This window comes from Pteropus medius, unplaced genomic scaffold (genome assembly GCF_902729225.1).
Source record: "Pteropus medius unplaced genomic scaffold, Ma_sr-lr_union100, whole genome shotgun sequence".
Taxonomy (NCBI): domain Eukaryota; kingdom Metazoa; phylum Chordata; class Mammalia; order Chiroptera; family Pteropodidae; genus Pteropus; species Pteropus medius.
This window is the reverse complement of record NW_024349839.1, coordinates 1-19,462: the sequence shown is the minus strand read 5'-3', so window position 1 is coordinate 19,462 and position 19,462 is coordinate 1. Positions and strand designations below refer to the sequence as shown.

The following is a 19,462-nucleotide window of genomic DNA, read 5'->3' as shown; positions in this document are numbered from 1 at the left end:
CTGCATTTCCTTCTCTCCCGTCAGGTTTGTCCTCGGTCCCTTCTTCCCCGCACTGGCATCCTCTCGTCACTGGGGACTTCATCGTCCTATAGACAATTTCTATGTTGGCTTCACATTTTAGTTTCTTGACCTCCTCCATTTTGATGTTTTTTTTCCCCTCTAATCCTTTTCAGATGCTCTTCTGTGACGGCAGATCACGTGACGAACAAGGAAGCTCCTTCCACGAGTTCCATGTCAATCATCCCACCCCCCACCAGCTCCTCCGTTCCCCCACCTCACGAGCCAGCACCACCACGCCTGCAACTTGTCCATCCACGGAAGCTCAGTCTGGGTGCCCAGCAGCTCTGAGACTCCCAAGTTCTTAAACGCGCAGGGTCGAAAACAGAGTTCAAGGTCTCAGACTTAGTCTCAATTGCGGTTAAATCCATCTCCCTTTTCCCAGGGCCTCTGTTGATCTCTCTTCATGATGAGCATGGCGGACAAGTCAAAAGCTTCCGGGGGGACCTGGAGCAAAGCTCTAACGCAGCAAGAAATTTTGCAGACTCCGTGTGTCTGGGAGACAGGCATTGCCCTGAGAGGAGGAATGACGGACGTGAGGTTTACAAAAGACTTTATCGTGTTCAGAATTAGCAGTGGTAACGGCACACCCAGGTGGACACGTCCCGCCGACGGCAGACAAGTGATCCATCGGAGAAGGCAGAATGCCACAAGCACCGGGGCTGTCAGAGGTGACAACAGAGGAAGATACTTAAGCCTTGCATGAGCCAATCACATCCCGGAATGGTTTTGACCAATCTGAGCCAATCTGCTGTGAGAGGAGGTCCTATGAGCAGTGACGAGAACAATGTCATTGCCGGGCCTCTCTCCACCGTGTGGAGATGAGAGGAACTAGAAGCCCTGGCCCTCTGCGCATGCCCACGAGGGCCTCGGCTGGGTGAAGCGTCCTCCTGTCCCACCTGCCATGGCCACCAGGCTCCTCTGCTGCGTGGCCCTTGGTCTCCTGGGAGTAGGTGAGGCCCCAGAAATAAAGAACCCGCATTTTTCGGTATTCCCAGTTATAATTTATGTGTTTCTTATCTTGTTCCCAAGTGCTGTCCCCTGCCACAGAGGCCACAGATGCTCAAGTGACCCAGTTACCGGGACACAAGGTGACAAAGAGAGGACAAGAAGTAACCCTGAGCTGCGAACCAATTTCTGGCCACAACGCCCTTTTCTGGTACCGACAGACCGCGGGACAGGGACTGGAGCTCCTGATTTACTTCAACAATCAAGCTCCTATAGACAGCAAAGGAATGCCCAACGCCCGATTCTCAGCTGTGATGCCTAGTAAGTCAAACTCCACCCTGAAGATCGAGGCCACAGAACCTGAGGACTCAGCCACGTACCTCTGTGCCAGCAGCTTAGCCACAGCGCTGCAGAGTCACCCGCTCCCCGTGCAGAAACCCTCAGGCTTCCCCTTCCCGCTCCGGCCCCCGGCCGTTCTCAGCAGTCTCTCCAGAGCAAGGGCGTGGGCTGGTGTGTTAACAGTCCCTCGGGAAGACAACACCACAGTACACGTTTTAATTATGTCTTAATAATTCCCATAAGTAAACAGAAACATGGATTGGACATCTGTTATGTTAGGGAACATGTTAAGGCCTTACATTTTATTCTAATTTCATTCTACATGGTTGAAAGCGCATTCGCTTGGCCATCATGAGCAGGAAAGCAAACTGCATGGTTTATTTCGTATTCTTCCTCGTGAAGGTTTATGAGGCTGACGTCTATTTAAATGCGCAAACACGTCCATGTTATTGGCACCAGTTCCTCATCCCTCCTCAGAGAAACGTGGCCTTTTCTTCCATGCTTCTAATGTCCCAGAGGGGTCTCCGGGGACTGCGGACATGGGTGGACACGATGCTGTCACTGCCAGACCACAACGTACAGGGCTGAGGAGACACGGATCTGCTCTCACTCACGTTCACGCTTCAAAGTTCCCTTATCCAGAGACCCTCTTATTGTTATGTGGATCCCACCGTGGTTTCCGGCTTCTTGGCTTAGTGTCCCTTTGTCTCCGGGGGTCAACTGCGTGCTTAGAAGTGTGAACGTCTACACTTCGCCCTTTTCCCGTCCACTCTTGCCGTGTGTTCTCCGTTCCTGCCTCTTCCCACAGGACACGTGTCAGCCGCGGCCACTCAGTTCCCCCGCCACAGGGTCCCAGAGGAGGAACGGGCCGTGATCTGAGATGGAGCCCATTTCCGGGCATCACACGCTTTGCTGGCTCCAATGTGCTATGGGGATAGAATGAAAATTCCTGACCCACTTCCTCCAGGACACAGACAGGGTGCGTCAGGGGTGCCCGATGACCGCGCCTCCGCTGAGAGGACGGAAGGGCCAGGGTCCCCGCTGCAGGCCCAGGCGGCACCGCCGGGGATCCCTGGAGTGGATTTCTGTGCGGCGGCCGGGACACGACCTCCCCGTGCACAGCCTCCTCTCCCCTCCGCCCTCCGCCCGGGGCTGCCCGGAACAGAGTCGCTCCCCGTTCCTCCTGCCCCGAGGACGAGAAGGGCCGAAGAACCAGAATTAACTTTTGAAGAGCGTTTCCAGAAATCGTGGGTGGGGATGTGTGTGATCGGGGGGTTTTCTGGGGTCGTGACGCGGGACGGAACCTGGCTTGTCCGTCTCTGCAGGGCGTGCGTGCTGTCCCGGGGGACACGCAGGGAGCTTCTTGTCGCCCTGGCTGCTCTGATCTGCTGGGAATTGTGACTCTGGCTGTGGCTCGTCATCATATTTTTCCTTATCATGAGATGGACAAGTCTCCCGATGGAAATGAAAATAGTGACTAAAAATGCGTTTACGACGGGTTTGCAGGTCACACACTGATAACAGTGGTCACAGTGCTGATAAGTTTAAGTTACATTTGTCTGACGTAAACCCATTTCCATACACTTTTTAAAATCTCACTTTTGAGTGGAACAGCCAGGCCAGTGAATACAGATTAAAGGTAATATTTCTCCCTCCATCGGCTCTGGTTTTTTTAGTGTAAAAACATGGTTTAGCGCTGTCTGTAGCTGTGTGTCAGTCAATCTTGAACATTTTTGGGGTCCCCCCGCAGTGGCTGCAACGGAGCCGTGCTGTTTTTAGTGAGACTCGCGAGTGCCCCAGGTCGGACCCATCTGAGGGGTGTGGACGTAGGGGGAGCAGAACTGGAGACTAGACACACAGCTGAGCCCGCAGAGTCTCACCCCATGGCACAGATGCAGGCAGTGTAGTAAGGCTGCTGCTAGAGACTTCTCTGCTTGGCCACAAGGAGGCGTTACGGGGTCACCGACAGCCAAAATCTTCAGAGACTTTACGTGAAACCCCCTGAAAAGTGTACCCACTTTTTTTACAGGAAGAGAAGCAAATGAGGGAGCACCACACCTGCTTCGCACCAGCTCAGCCTCGCCCGGGCTCCCCTGCCCAGTAGGAAGCTGTGGGTCATATTGCAAGAAGGGACCCTTGCCCTGGTGACATCAATGGCAGCACTGTCACCACAGGCAGATTGACCAATCAGGGACCAGGGACTCTCAGAGCCCCCACCGCTCAACCCAGAGATCAGAGCCTGGAATGACAGACGCCTCGTTCCAGTTCTAGACCTGCCATGGGTCCCAGGCTTCCTTACTACGTGGTCTTTTGTCTCTTCGGAGCAGGTGCGCCCTGGTCAGAAAGGACAACTTTGACTCAAAGTATCATGTCCTGCTCCTGTCTTTTCTGGCAGCGACATCAGTGTCCTTCTTGACTCTGTTTCTAATTTTCCATCTCTCTCTGCAGGTCCCATGGGTGCCATGGTCACCCAGAACCCAAAAGACCAGGTCACCAGGGTGGGAAAACCCGTGACCCTGAATTGTTTTCAGGACCTGAATCACGACGCCATGTACTGGTACCAACAGAAGCTGAGCCAAGCCCCCAAGCTGCTGTTCCACTACTATGAGACGCAGTTTAATAATGAGACAGACGCCTCCGACAACTTCCAGCCCAGCCGGACCAACACGTCCCACTGTTCTCTTGACGTCCGCTCGCCAGGCCTGGGGGACTCGGCCACGTATCTCTGTGCCAGCAGCAGAGACACAGAGCTGGAGCGCTGCCTCCTCTCTGCTCAGAAACCTCTGCTCCCCAGACCCCGCGCCTTCCCCAGGCCTCCCTCCCCTCCTGCAGCAAGGGCAGGAAGTGGCTTTATGGCCGTCATCTCCTCTGCAGACAGAGGCTGGGCCCAAACCTACACGAGCCACTGACAGTTATGCCAAGAGTGGAAAAGACGTTACCTACTTAGCCACCATTCCGTTTGTGGTATTTTCCCAGGATTACTTTAATCACCCACTGTTTTCTTCAGCAGAAAACAGGAATTTTTTCATTGTATTTATTTATTTTTTTTAGTGTTTGGTCTAAGTTGGAGACTTAGCAACATATTAAAGGCAAGTCCAGGCAGGAGGTAACCCCGCTCCCATGAATCCCTGCCCTGAGGAGGGAACCTGCCCTACAGATGTGTTGAAGCCGTCTCACAGTTCATTATCGAGTAGGGAAAATGAGATCTGCTAAAAACTTGCGTCAGATTTGAAGACAAGTGTACTGCCTGGAGCATGCATGCTTTCCCAGCATACTGAACTATTTTGCTCGATATCAATCTGTGAACCATTGAAATGGCCCAGATAGGACCTATATCAAAACTGAGATGTGGTACTTTGAAAGATAAGTTAAAATTACCAGGGTTCGCTCTACAATTTTAATATTAATAAAAAATATCAAGTATCATGGCTTATTTGAAACAAGAGAAATGTCTGGAATCTATTACAACTTCTACAACCCAATACGTATTTTATGACTTTTACGAGATTCAAATTTTTATGATGACCAATTGAATAAACAGATGCATGAATGAATAGCGTTCAACAATGTGAGAAGGATTTGGCATCTACTAGCTATGAGACGCCTGATTCAGAGGATGAGAATGTGTCCTTATTTTAATTTTGAGGACCATGTAGAGATATTCCTACTAAAACACAGTGCATTACATCAGCACGTACAGCCACCAACAAACGTCAAAGTTCTGTTTTCCCCTCTCTCTTTGGCTGACCAAACGTCCACACCCCTTTTCCCGTAACCAATTAAGGCTTGCCTCTCGAGGTTTAGTCACCTGCCTGGATTGAAATTTGTTCTTCTGTAAAATGAGATGTTCGGGCTGCGTTTCTCTGGGGACCTCTTCTCACATTTAATGGTTTCATGATACGGTCTCAAAAATTCCTGCATCTTGAGAGATATGACCACAGGATTCAACCAGGGGGTAGATTACAGCTTGTTTAGATCACGTGCATTCTCCGCATCCTTTTGAAGAAATGAACAGCGCAGACTCATCTCATTCCAGGCTTAGATGCGACGGGACCCTGGACGGCTTCGGAGACGTGATGCGGGAGGAGGAGGTGGACAGGGACGTGGTTCGCGGTTGCTAAGCAGAGCGGCAGAGGATCCCCTTGTTCTCTGTGGGGCATGGAGGTCACTAATAATGTGAAGACACGTTTAGGAAAGGAGAGAATTAAAATCTCACCTGATGCAGAAAAAACGGAAAACAAACACGAGTTCATGGCTCTCTCTCTGTGCCACAGTGAGGCCCAGCCAGTTCCCTCCAGGGTGCAAACCCGCTGGCTTCTGTCCTCCCCAAACTCCAGGAGACCTTTGAAAACCACCCCCCAACTTGTCTTCCTGCCTCAGAAGAAAGAACCAGGTTTTTCTCGCGTCTCCAGCCGCTGGCAGGAGAGAGCGAGACTGTGCACTGTCCCTTCCACGATGGCGATGGGCATGCTTCAAGGTTTCTGAAATTCCTACAAATAATGCAGAATCAGGCAGTCAATGGTGTCCAAGTTTATAAATACAGCTCCTCTTTCTCCCCCGTCAAAAAAAATTTCAAGGACAGAGACCAGATATGTGAGGTTGATATTACGTTACCAAAACACTAAGAAATTCCTAATGATTTTGCCTCCAACACAACTCCCCGCAAACTCTCCCCCCATCAGTGTTCCCCGATAGGCGAGTTCTTTCTGAAACAGCAAAATGGTGCCCGCCACAGGTTCATCAGAGTCCTCTTCCCACACATGCACCCTGCATAAGACTGACCATCCCAGAAGGGCAGCAGTGAAATAGGAGACACGAGTGGCCCCCAGGGATCGCTGTGGAAGATTCGCTATGACCACGTGGAAATGAGTGAGCACTGGTGTCCAGATCCAGGGAGCTTGGGCTTGGACGAGACATTACAGATCATTCCCATACGCTTCAACACTGCGGCCACGCACTTAAAATGTGGCTGTGTCCAAGAAAATGGTACATCCTTCCCGCAATGTCCCCCATAGCCACCAGATGGCAGTCAAGGACAGCGTCAGAGAGCCCAGGGTGTAAGGCCATCAAAGGCTTTGGTATACCATGCCTGGCACACCTGGTTCAGGCCTGTTGTCCTGGCATAATTATTATTAATAGCACCCCTTTTCACATATTAAAGGGTCCCAGTTTGAACAATAATCTATGCAGCCATTTCAGGTCGACACAAACTATGGATCGCATCTCTGTTAAAAGTCATTGTTTATTATATTCAGTTCAAGGAAATTGTATTCAGACATTTGTGAAAACGATAAGGCAGACTTTATTCAGGGACATATACAGCAATGGGGTTTTGCAATAGGGGCATTAGATTGGGCTCAGCTCCGAATACAACAAGGAAACGGGAATTTCTAGCCATGGATGGGGAGGGACAGGGCTCGGGGGGTGGAGAACTAGTCAGAGGAAACAGCCGGGCGAGGAGGGATTCTGGCTCATCTGCGCTGGGAAGATCCTTGCCGAAGGCACGCCAGGGAGACCCTGCGGATGCTGGGGGCGAGGGATGCCCACAGACCAGGGTACTCAGATACTGAGGGTGAGGGGTCTGGCTAGCTGACTTAGCGGGATTCTTGCTAACACTGGGGCTCTTGAGGACTCCCCGGGAAAGAGGCCGAGTTGAAAGAGAAAAGACTCAATTCTTGAGATATAACATGAACAGAATATTAACATTTACCTGTCATAAAGGTGAGGGATATTAAATGGATGAAGGCAACCCCAAGATATCAAGAATGACCAGACGGTCAACCAAGAGATTATTCAGCAGAGATATTCAGTTCCATTCATTTTGAAACTGGAACACATTTGAGCTATCCACATGGATATCCTTATAACTAGAATAAGCTCCTCTTTCCCTCTTTCCATAACCAGGGGCCTCACCCACTGTGCCCCACAGGAAGGCCCGCCCCCCAGGAGGCAGCTGTGAGCTCGGCCCCCCGGGCTAAGCAGGAAGCTCCCTTCCTTGCCCTGCTCACGGGGTCCCCGCACGTCCACTTCTGCCATGGGCACCAGACTCGTCTGCTGGGGGATCATCTGGCTCCTGGGGACAGGTGAGTTGTCGGCCGGTGGATCAGCATCACTGGGCTTTGTCTGTGGCTCCTTAGCTATGTCTCGAACAGGCCCTGGGCCTCCACGTTGCCCAAAGATTTGCTCAAAGGTATTGGCATTTCCGTAAAACAAATAATGGCCCTGTGGAATAAAAAGCAAAATGTGTGAGAATTTTTAAATGAGCGCAGGAGACTTCACAGCTACTTGAGCCGGCCTCGGGTCGCCTCGTTGTGAGCCACAGACTTCCTCGACCGTTACCAGTCTGTCTCACACCCGTCTCCTCTCCTCTGAGGTCCCTCGAGTGCCAGCGTCACCCAGGACCCAAGACACCTGGTCACGGGGAGCGGACAGGAGGCAACACTGAGATGCAGCCCAGAGGAAGGCCACCTCTATGTTTTCTGGTATCGGCAGCTCCCGGGGGAAGAGCTGAAATTCATGATTTCCCTCCGGAAAGAAGAAATCATGGACGAGTCAGGAATGCCGAAGGAACGCTTTTCTGCCAAATTTCCCAAAGAGGGGCCGAATGTCTTTAAGATCCAGCTGGCAGAGCCGGGAGACTCTGCCGTGTACTTCTGTGCCAGCTCCTTGTCCACACCAGTGCAGAGTCACATCCTCCCAGTGCACAAACGTCCCCCGGGCCCACCCCCGAGACAGCTGAGGACACGGTGTCTGCTCAGTGAACAGATCAGCTAGGAGGCATTTAGTGGGGTGAGGACAGAAATAGGGGAGACCGTACAAACAGCACGGGACATCCCAGCCCGTGCTCACGAACTAAGACCCTGTCACCGAGAAAGGTTACGTATCTATTGACTGATATTTCTTTTTCCTGTACTTTATACTGTACTTCAAGTTCTCTATTGCATTCTTTAAATATAGAATTTTATTTAAAGAGCAAGACAATCAAGCGAGAAAAATATCATTTCATTTTCAACATAAGAAAATATGGTTCCAAGTGTTCATTTTTTTCCCTCAAACTCAGAGAGAGAGAGGGAGAGAGACAGACGGAAAGAATATAAACCCAGGCCTGGGTGGCTTTAAAAGATTATGCTTTCTGTGCCATGCTATGCTGCCTCTTATTCTTTCTGGAATAATCCTGGTTTGGTGCCTAGTGCCTGAGCAGGTATGGACGGATGCCAGGATTAAAACCCCTGCTGTGCGATGTCCCAGACGTGGTGAAAATAGAGTTGGCTGAATCTGTCTGGAATTCAGGAGACAAATCTGGCCCCAAACACGTCACCCCAGCTTTCTGTGACATCAGCAGACATTTTTTTATTCTCATCATTCAACCAACGTGAGCCCATACACAATAGTGTTCCTCTTCAATGGTCGAGATGAAACACTTTCAGAAAATCAAAAGGCAGACGAATGCGAAGTCACTTCCAGTACATATGCTCTGACGAAGTTCGTCCACACCAGACTGGGCGCAAACCATGACGACCTGCTGTGTTTGCTGCCTTCAGGTTTTCTGAGAATGTCTCCTGTGCTCAGGTCCCTCGTCACCTGCCAAGGAGGAGGGGATGGGTGCAGAAGAACCACTCGGAGGACAGAAGAGGGGCCTGAGGGGGAGCTGGAGAGACCCCAGGAGAAGAGACCTCTGAGTCGGACCCAAGCGGGAAGAGGAGGAAGGGGGGGTCCAAATGTGCCCCCATTTAAAGGGCCAGGCACGAGATTTAACAACGGTCTTCTGAATACAGAGCTTGGAGGGAGAAAGACACGACAGAAGGAAGAACGTGCTCTGGCCACTGGGCAGTGAAAGAAGAAAGACGGGAAAGGGGAAAGTTACAGTCCTGGGAATCACGAAAGAAGACGACTCACGACACCGACCGGGAACACACACCAGCCGACTCCAGTGTCCAGACTTCGCTGAACAATACAAAAAAAAAGAAAATGCCATTGAGCCGGGTGTATCGTAAAACACCCCGACATGATGAAAATGAACTTGAGAACAGAAAAACCCTTGAAAAGAGAAAAAACCCACCTCGCGCCCTCCCTTCCCTAAAAACGACCCTGAGTCAGAAGAAAACCTAAGTCTGCGCCCTGAACAGAATGAAATCCGCTCAAGCGAGCACGGAAGGAACCAACCGGAACCATAAGGTCAAATATTACGAACAGAAATAACAAAAACAGGGGAGAAATGAAAACAAAACAAAAAAAAAAACACTGAGCGAACTCAGAAAAGTAATGAAGGAACGAGACAAACTCATCTGAGGAATGAAGAACAAACGAAAAGACGCCCAAAGACAACGCCAGTGGCATTGAGTTCGGGCCCTGGAGAAGGACGGGGCAGCGCCTCAGACGGTGACAACCACGGAGGAGTCGACCAGCCGGGGACACGTGCGGGGGCAGCGGGGCCTCGGCCTGAGTGCGGGATGGGGCTCGGAGGAGCCGCACCTGTGGCAGGGCTGGGATTCAAACAAACGCCCCCTTCTGTGACAGGAGAGTCTCAGCGCCCTCCAGGGGTCAAGGGCACCATGAGGAGGACGGTAGAAGCCAGCGGGCCAATCGGAGTGAGGCTCTGGCCTGGAGAGGTGGTGCCGCCCGCCCACTAGGCCCCATGGGAGGCAGAGAGGGGAGCAAAGCGGGGCCGAGTGACTCGGGTTCGCCTCTGTCTCCCCCTCTGCTGCATCACGGAGTCCGTCTGCAACATCTTCGGGATCCCATCTCGCTCTCCGTTCTGGCCTCCGATTCCACACACAGAGCCAGGGGAGCCCCAGATCCTCCCAGGAGGTGCTTTGAGCTACGAGGAGACCCCCAACCCACTATGGGCACCCAGGTGCTCTGCTGTGTGGCCCTCTGTCTCCTGGGAGCAGGTGAGTCTTGGGTTCAGGGAGCAAATTGTGTCCCGAAGGTGACAGGCTCCAGATGGAAGCCTTTCCCCTCGGACGGCAGCGTCAGGCCCCGTGTTGGGCTGTATTCCCAGAGCCTTCCTCTTCCTTCTGTAGGCACCATGGGTGGTCGAGTCACTCAGACCCCAAAATACCTGTTCGTAGAGGAAGGACAAGAAGTGACCCTGGAATGTGAACAGGATTTTCACCATGACAACATGTACTGGTACCGACAGGACCCGGGGCAAGGCCTGAGACTCATCTACTACTCAGTAGGTGAAGGAGACTTTCAGAAAGGGGACCTCGCTGACGGCTACACAGCCTCGCGGGAGAAGACGGCATCCTTTCTCCTCACGGTGACATCAGCCCGACACAACCAGTCAGCTCTGCATCTCTGCGCCAGCAGTGTAGACACAGTGAGGCACAGCCACCTCCTCTCTGCACATGAATGTGTCCCAAGCCCTGCTTCCCCGCCAGGTGGCAGGGCCTTCCTGTCCTCAGTACCTGGCCTTCCTGCTTCCTCCGACCTGCACCCGCCCCCCAGGCAGCTGGGGCCCTCACCGGGCTGCGTGGAAACCGCACAACACGTCAGCAACCTACTAAGTTAGTGTGAAAAGTGACATAGATCTCTATCCTTACATCTGTCATCGATCAGCTATCTATTATCTGTCATCTATCTATCTATCTATCTATCTATCTATCTATCTATCTATTTATCTATCTGTCTTTCTATCATTTATCCTCTATCTATCTATCTATCTGTCTATCAAGTTCAGGAAGAGAGAGGTTGATTAAAAAATCCAGCTTTTTTTTTTTTCTGGTTTTCAAACACTGCGAAACAAAACCGAACAGAAAATGGTTTCTTCCTTCAGAAATATAATAAAAGCCCACTGGGGAAAGAAATGTGTAGGAGACAAACACTATAATCCAATATCACATGATGTGTGCTTTAGTCAGAGGTGTCAGCAGGAATAACACGGCCAGTTCTGTCTGGTGACATCGGGAAGGGCTTCAGAGAGAAGGCAGCACGTGGGACGAAGCTCAGCGGATGAGTAGGGTGGCACCAGGTGGACACGCACTGACCGTGATACAGGCGTAGGGGACGATGTGGGGAGGCTGTTGAGATCATATCAGGAATAAAGCGATCAACCCCCACCCAGAATACGGCAATAGGAGAAAATCTGGAAGAAGAAGGGAGCGAGGTCACCGAGCAGATGGAGCCTCTCGTTCTAGTGGGTCTTCCGTGGATCTGCACAGAAGTAGCCACAAGACACTCTGGCACGTACTAGAGAGAGTCCGGCTCCACGGAGGGAAATATTTGCACAACTTGCCAGCAGACATGTGGTCAGTATTGTTTTGCAAGTGAACTTTATGTTCTCTGCATAGTTCTTCCCTGTCTGGTCCCGACACTTATCTGAAATTAGAAGGCGGGTGTGATTAACTCTTGGAACCCCATTTGTTTATAAGTTTTGAGTTGATCACGTAATTCTATTTCTAGAAATAAATCACAGTCTGTAGTATTCAGGCGAACCCTCCCACTACATACAACTAAAAGCACGGGATTGAATGGATTTTCCAGTATTTTTGAAAGCATTTAAGAGCCACAGTCCGACTCCTGCGTGGCCTTGTGTCCCCTGGGACGAGCCATTTCTGGAAAGTGGCGTCTGTCCCGACCATGAGCTGCAAGCCCTGGCTCCCTAGTTCCATCGGGATCCCCTCCCGAATGCTGGGTGAGCTCGGGCTCTCTTCTCTTGTGTCTTCTGTGGCAGCTTCACTCACACGAAGACCAACGTGCTGAGACACTGGGATGGGAGAGAGACACTGGCCTCTGCACGGATGGAGAACACGCGAATGTGCTCTGCGGAGCTGACATTCTCTGATTTAAAACAAAACAGACAACAAAGAACGTCGGGAGTTCTCTGGGTCTAAGATGCTTTACATTCACGGTCCTGTCCAGACCGTGCTCACAGACACCTCCGGGTCCACCATTTCCTGAGCTCTTTTCTTCTGGGTGTAAGCCGGACTCCAGAGGTGACAGATGGGCGAGGAAATCCGTCCAATGAGACGACGAAGCTTAAAGGGAAGACAGGCAGAGACAGACAGGCTCACTTTGTTTTTGGTTATCTTGGGCGTAACTAGAAAAAGTTGAAATATTCCTAAGTGTTTCCTGAGAGCAGGCATTCAAGGGGCCCAGGTGGGATCCATGAGACCCCTTGGGACCCAGCTTGGAAAATCGTACATCGTCACTTGTACCACATTCTGGCAGCCCAGACGCCAGGGGAGGGGCTCACAGGCGTGAGAATACTGGGGAGTGAGGCCGATCTGGGCGCCGTCTTTGAATAACGCGAAATGCTGGGACTCCTGACCCTGTTCCTCACTACCTTGGGCCAAGGATGACTTCAGAGCATGACGACAGCTGTGTCATTTGCCAATGTCCATCCCGAGGCCACTCTCGTCAGGGACGACACGAGGAAGGGGATCCTGGGAAATGTGTCTCCTCCTTAGTTAAGCAGATACAGTATTGAAACACCACAGGTACATATACCTGATGGCTGGAGGCCCCCAAAAAGAGTAGGAAGATTTCCTCCTATTCCAATGGCTTCAGCCACGTCCATCCCGTGAATGCCATAAACCTGTACTTTGCAGAAAATGTTCACATGTAGAGGGAGGTGGCCACATTCTAATGCGGTCCACCCCAACTATGAAAAAATACAGCCACAGGAGCACACGCGATGATGCGCTTTAAACATGTCAGTGTCGTGCACACAGTTAAATTTAGTGCGTACTAATTACATTGACTATGCTAACAATCTATGTCGCTATAGTACGAACATATTTCATGCATCAAGTCTTCATCTCACCTTTCTTACTAATCTACTTCAGAGAAAATTAACTCAGTATTAAGTGCAAGATCATTTCCAGGGCCCCTTTCAGCAATGTGTGGTTCTTTTCCCAGGGAGGGAGATTGATGGATCCTGTGTCATTGGCACAGGACACCAGCAGGGGGCAGAGGAGAGCATCGTCGGGGTTGTGTAAACCTCCATCCATTCTCCCAGGGTGGAGACAGGCAGAGTGAAGAGCAGGTCATACCTCCCTTGAGAGCCCTGTGGTGTGAGGCCACGACCTGGAGATGCTGCTGCTGCTTCTGCTTCTGGGGCCCAGTATGAGCTTATAGTCTGAGTGTCCTGGGCGCGTGTGCACGCGGGTTGTCACGAGTGACTGGTGGCCAGAGAGTGTGGACTGTTTTATGCCGATCGCAATGAGAGGGGACACCCATGCCCTGTGGAGGGAACAGTGAGGGGAGATGTCCCGAGCCAGAGGAGGTGGGGGCGTCTGGTCCTAGGGAGTCCGACAGGAAGAGGCACAGAGCAGCCAGGACTGGGAGCTGGGAGAAAGGAGAGGGGCCGAGGCTGTGAGCTGTGTGTCTGTGGTCATGTGTGACGGGGCCCGCGGGGCCCTCACCTCCCTGCCCTCTGTTTCCGCAGGCCCCGGGCTTGGTGAGCTCGTCACTCAACACCCCGGCAGGGCCATCTGCAGGAGCGGAGACTCTGTGGTCATCAAGTGCCATGCAGTGGACTTTCAGACCAGGACTGTGTATTGGTATTGTCAGTTCCCGCAACAGGGCCTCACGCTGCTGGCGACTTCTAACCAGGGCTTCAGCACCAAATACGAACAAGGTTTCACGGAGGCCAAGTTTCCCATCGGTCCTCCAAACGGTACATTCTCCAATCTAACGGTGGCGAATGCTCAGCCTGCAGACAGCGGCCTCTACCTCTGTGGTGCTAGTTACACAGCGCTGGCCTGAGATCAGAGCCCCAGTCAAGAACCTCTGCACCAGCCCCCTCCTCTCCACCCACCCCGCACCCGGGGAGCCCTGTGGGGGGATGCGTGGGGGAGGGAAACCTCAGCTCCCCTGACTGAGACATCTGTGTGTGTGGTGGGGTAGGGAGGAGAGAGAGACGAGGGTGTCTGTGTGTGAAGTGTGGGGAAGCTGTGGCGTTGGACAATAGCAAAATATGAATGAGCTGAGCCGATAACGTGGCCACGTGACATGGAAAACGTCCAGGGATGAAAATTAGAACACCTGGCTTTTTCCTGACTCTGGTATGTTAATCATATGCTTTAGAGAAATCTACACATGATCCTCCAGGTAGATCTCAAAGCACTTCTAGAAAACACTGTGTCTTTTCTATAATGACCCTTGACACTGGGCTCTCCAGGTCCATTCGGCACCATCTTGTCACCATCCTCGGCCCTCGAGATAAACAGAGTCACGAGGCAGCCCGGCAGAGACGTCCCCTCATGGAAGAATCCGACGATGTGCTACATACGGTGTTTCGACTGATGCACAAATAGGGTCAGACTAGGTACAGAGGAGAGTGTGCACCCTGTGTATCTAGGGACAGGGACCTTCGTAGAGAGGACGTTGGCTCCGCCGGCTCTCGAGCCAGGTGCCAAAGGGAAGAGAAGGCGGAGGGAGTATGTGAGAGAGACTTCAGACAACACGACGTCTCCACAAAGGAGAAAGTTCTGTCAGAAGCCAGAAGATCGTAGTGAAGCAGTGAACGTAAGCCCTTCTGAACAATCTTTCCCAGGAAACACCAAGCAATTCCATTGACCGCGAATCTCGTACGATCCAATAAAAAATAAGCAGAGGATGGCGATCTATTTTAACAGAAAAACATCTACGACCAGTAAACAGATGAGGAGACAGTTAAGTTTCCTGGTGACCAGGAAAATGTGAAGTAAGACACAGTGGCACGTAAGTTTGTATCCATTTGATTAGCAGAATGCAAAGGCTGGAAGTACTGGTGCATATTAGACATAACGATATTATTCAAAATGCACTATTCGCTAAAAATGTTTGATGAGCAAAAGCAGGGGAGAAGGTAAAATTTCTAAGCCCCAGTGGAGACAGGGATGGTCCGTGAGTTCCCTGTTTAATAGATGTTTGGAGAAGCCTGAACGTTCATGGCCATAGGAAAACAGAGACCGGGCTGGGGGTGGGTTGAGGGGAGCTGCAGTCGAGGCAGCGTGTGCCCTGCAGACGGCGGGGTTTGCCTGGCTTTGTTCCCGCTTTGCCCCCCTCTCAGGGAGCCCCGGCAGGTGTCACTGTTTCCAGCGCGTGGTGACTGGGGGCTCAGAGGGGATCGCAGCGTGGTCACCGTGGTCACCTTGTTCACCGGGGCGTGAGTGCAGACTCTGCTCAGCTCTCTGTCCTCTGCTCGGCCTTCTTGAGCCCCACCCTGGGCGCTCACATTAGAAACGGGCCAAGGAGAAAAGGGGATCTCCTTGCACACGTCCTTGGGGCTCCTTTCCGTGCCCTACATCCCAAATCCCAGCCATCTTGGAATCGGTTCTGTCTCTTCTATTGATCGTCGAGCACCCTTCGCTGTTACTCTTTTCTGCAGACCACGTTTGTCTGAATTTCTCACGCGTCTCCATCCCGCTCCTTCAGTCACCCTCCTTGCGGTTCACGCTGCCCTTGGATGATTCTCCTGCTCCAGGGACCTGCCTCACGCACACACTAAACTCCCCGCTCACCCCCTGCTTCGGGAAATGCTCATTGTGTCTGTCGTTCTCAGGACGCCCGAGCCTCTCGTTCTCACTCATCGTTCCAGGTTTCGGTTTCAATTCTCTTGCTGTTTGTAATCCTTGGAATTTTGCTTACTTGTTGCAAGACAAACAGTGCGATGAATTTTATCTCTTCAGACGTTCGCTGTTTCATACAGAGGGGCAGCCAGAGTGACTTCCTGCTGTCGCGTGTGTCCGTCATAATAATTTTAATAGGAACAGTGCTAGCCTTTCCACGAGGGTTAATTTTAGGTTCTTGTCTAGGAATGAAATATCTCCACCGGTCGTGGATTGGAGGTCCCTCCTACGTGCAATCGGTGCAGGAGAGAATATCTGATCCCCTTTGCTCAAATTCCAGCCCAGATACCGTTATGTTTTTGTTTCACGGGCCACATTAAAAATCTGGTGAAATTTATTGCATTAGAAACATGCTAGCATTTTCCTCCTGGCCCAGCACGCCCCTGGGTTAAAAGAAATTTCATTACCAGCTTTTGACCTGAAGCGTGGGTAACTACCCTCTCGACCCCAACGCAAATTGACCCAGATTTTTGTGATTCCACTTTGGTGATAAATATCTAACATGATAATAAATGGTAAAAATCATTTAGCAATTACACATCACTTCATTTTTCTGTGTGTTCATATTTTGAAATTTTCTAGATTGAAAACTCAAAACTGGCCTAATAGTACATTTTGGACAAATAGGTGACATTCCGATAACATAGTTGGACAAAAAGGATAAGCAGGTAGTTTACGTAGTGATTGGAAATGGCTCAGGGCCTGTCGTCCCAGCTCGTCCCACACTGGGGCACAGCTGCCGAGCAGAGGGGCCTGGTTGGGTTTCTCACGTTGCAGGTGTGGACGGGGCTTTGGGGGTCATTCTGTTGTGTCCCTGGCGTGTGATAATGAGGAACTGCACTGTCACATGCCTGTAGCGATTTAATCGCTGAAATTCAGAATACGTCTCTTGAGCATCACACGATGCGTTTTGTTCCCCGGTGCTTATCCGGGACTGTGTTTAGTAACCCCACTAGAGAGGGATTCTGGGGGTGAACGGGCCAGTTTCGAGCTTGCTCATAGGGCGGTGTCTGCTGATGACCGAGAATCCAGGCAGAGCCGATCTCCGCTGGGTGAACGTGGATTGTCCTCGGTGTGTGGCCGAGCGGCATTGTCACCAGCCGCTTCTGCCGTTGTGGTGGCTTCTGTCTCGTTCGCTCTGCCCTGGGTTTTCATGCCCATCACCGCAGCTCCCTGTCTGTGGAGTCAGGGCTGGGTCTGGGTGGCTGGTGCCCCCTGGGCTGGTGAGAGGCCTGCGAACTTTGGCCACAAGGAGGCGCTGTGGCCCCATGGAAACCTCTGAGCTGGGGTGAGGGGAGGGGGTTGGGACTGACTGCAGGGATGTGGGGACAAGGGGAGCTGGGGCCCTGGGGCTGCGTCCTCATGTCAGTTGAGAGCATCAGCTGTGGACATTAAAGATGGGAAACTAAAATCATCCACGAGTTGAGATTCCTGTGTCTTGCCCCAATGCCTTGCTGACATCTTTAGTAGCCCGTTTGCTCCAAGCCCCACCAGGCCCCGTGTCCTCAGCACAGGGGCGAAGGCGGGTTTTCCCCTGTATGGGCCCCTAACACCCCTCCCCGTGTCTGGCTCTAGGCTGGCATCACAGGTGTGCATTTAAATGACGGGCACCGACCCGTCCAGTCTTCCTCCCCCTGTGCAGCTGGACAGAGGGCTCCGTGGAGCTGACACGCGGAGGGAGACAGGTGTGAGTGATGCCCTGCCCGAGCGAGCAGGGAGAAAGGAGATCCCGCGGAGGAAACGGTCTGCTGCCCAGGACAGTGCGGGAAGGGAGGGGGAGAGAGAGAATCTGTGTAACGGGGAGGGGGGCAGCTTATGGCAAAAGAGCAGCTGTCAGGGGAATCGCCCTCCCCCGTCCTTCCCATCCACCTTCCACGAGCATCTATATAAGGCGTGAACGGGGGAGGAAGATACGTCCCCTAGGGCTGGGGACACCGTCAGGGACAGTGACATCAGAGGCGAAACCACCAACCAGGTCCGAGGAGACCAGAGCCCAGCCCCCCTGCCAGGACCTCCTAGTCAGCTGACGGCCCCTCGGCCCCGACTCCACCATGGCCTGCGCGCTGCTCTGCTGTGCGGCCCTCTGTCTCCTGGGAGCAGGTGAGTCTTGGCCTCAAACGGGCTGACCTTGGACTCCAAGCCCGTCCCCTGTGGCTGCAGCAACACCCGTCCTCCTGAGCTCTGTCTGAGTTCTGTCCCTTTACCCGACAGTCTCCACGGACACTGGAATCACTCAGACACCCACACACCTGACCATGGGAATGAGCAGTAAGAAGTCGTTGGAATGTGAACAACGTCTGGGACATAATGCTATGTACTGGTACAAACAGAGTGCCCAGAAGCCACCAGAGCTCATGTTTGTCTACAGTTATCAGCAAATAAGTGAAAACGTGTCCGTTCCCAGCCGCTTCACACCTGAATGCCCGGACAGCTCCCACTTAAACCTTCACCTGGACGCCCTGGTGCCGGAAGACTCCGCCGTGTATCTCTGCGCCAGCAGCAAAGACACAGCCCTGCAGAGTCCCCCTGTCCCTGTGCAGAAACCTCGGGGCTCCAGTCAGGAAGCTGTGGGGCAGCTGAGGCTCACCAGCCTTTCCCGTGGGAGCCCAGCCAGAGACCCGGGGCGGAACACGGCCTGTGGCTCCCTGGGTTTGGCGGTGCTAAGTGAGTTCCCTGCACAGACACCGCGGCCTGTGGCCTGGCTTTGCCTTGAACAAGGCTGTGCCCGCAGTTGATGTAGGACAGAAACGTTCAAGTTTTAGTTCTTCTAACATCTTCCTGTCGGCGTGAGCCCTGGGAACTTTCCCACGAGACACTTTGCACTCCGGGCTCAGCAGTCCCACCGAGCCGCCTTCCAGCACGTGCCCTTCCTTGGCTTCTCTCTCCACCCAGGGTCGACCCTGGCGCTCAGCCCCGGTCCCGGCTCCAAATACACCCTGGCCTTTTTCAAGATGCCTCGTTCCCCCGCCGTGTGGCTTTGTCAGTTCCCACCACTGAGGACCATGGTGTCCTCGTCTGGTCTGGTCATTGTTTTTCCCTTTGGTCCCTTTATCAGAACTATGAGTCGCAGAGGCCAGGCCTCGACTGTGGCTCTGACCTGGCCGTTAGGATGGGGGGAGGTGGGGATCCCGCCTAGGGGTCAGGGCTTCCCAGCCGGCCACGCTGTCCTGAAGCTGCCCCCCCGAGGGCCTGTCTGCAGCTACGGCTCGTCACGGGGGCCTGCGGGCCTGCACGCTGCAGGACACATGCGGCTGGACCACGGGGCGTCGCGTGTCTGCCCAGGGCCCCAGTCTTCCCTCAGCACTGCAAAGCGTAGAGCCGGGGGACCCCCCCGCCCCCCGCCCCCGGCCTGCCGTGGGTCCGGGGCGTCTCTGCTCCGTGGGCTCCTGTCCCTGGGCGCAGGCGAGCGCAGGAACCAGAAGGAAACGTTTGCCGCGGGTTCTCCAGGGTCAGGTCTTCGGTGTTTCCTGCCGTTGCTCAGCGGTTTGCTTCCTGCCCCCGTCTCAGCTCACCTGTCCGTCTCCGACAGCACCCGCGGCCGCCCCCACGCACCAGCCACT

General features: G+C 52.8%; 6 gene segments (V, D, J or C); all 6 read left to right on the top strand.

Annotated features, from left to right (window-relative positions):
* The first annotated feature begins 880 nt into the window (after positions 1–880).
* On the top strand, positions 881–2,223 carry LOC120583062 (T cell receptor beta variable 12-5-like). The segment is given in 3 exon segments: positions 881–1,010; positions 1,090–1,515; positions 2,153–2,223. Coding segments are annotated over 3 exon segments (546 nt in total).
* Positions 2,224–3,575: 1,352 nt separating this feature from the next.
* Positions 3,576–4,253, top strand: LOC120583060 (T cell receptor beta variable 3-1-like). The segment is given in 2 exon segments: positions 3,576–3,671; positions 3,793–4,253. Coding segments are annotated over 2 exon segments (510 nt in total).
* Positions 4,254–7,378: 3,125 nt separating this feature from the next.
* Positions 7,379–8,118, top strand: LOC120583059 (T cell receptor beta variable 18-like). The segment is given in 2 exon segments: positions 7,379–7,427; positions 7,718–8,118. Coding segments are annotated over 2 exon segments (450 nt in total).
* Positions 8,119–9,993: 1,875 nt separating this feature from the next.
* On the top strand, positions 9,994–10,858 carry LOC120583058 (T cell receptor beta variable 19-like). The segment is given in 2 exon segments: positions 9,994–10,235; positions 10,368–10,858. Coding segments are annotated over 2 exon segments (540 nt in total).
* Positions 10,859–13,321: 2,463 nt separating this feature from the next.
* Positions 13,322–14,082, top strand: LOC120583063 (T cell receptor beta variable 20-1-like). The segment is given in 2 exon segments: positions 13,322–13,411; positions 13,736–14,082. Coding segments are annotated over 2 exon segments (351 nt in total).
* A 3,731-nt stretch (positions 14,083–17,813) lies between these two features.
* On the top strand, positions 17,814–19,450 carry LOC120583064 (T cell receptor beta variable 4-1-like; the record flags this gene model as incomplete). The annotated part of the segment is given in 3 exon segments: positions 17,814–18,002; positions 18,114–18,566; positions 19,350–19,450. Coding segments are annotated over 3 exon segments (603 nt in total), but the record flags the coding sequence as incomplete, so codon positions are not given.
* Positions 19,451–19,462: the final 12 nt, after the last annotated feature.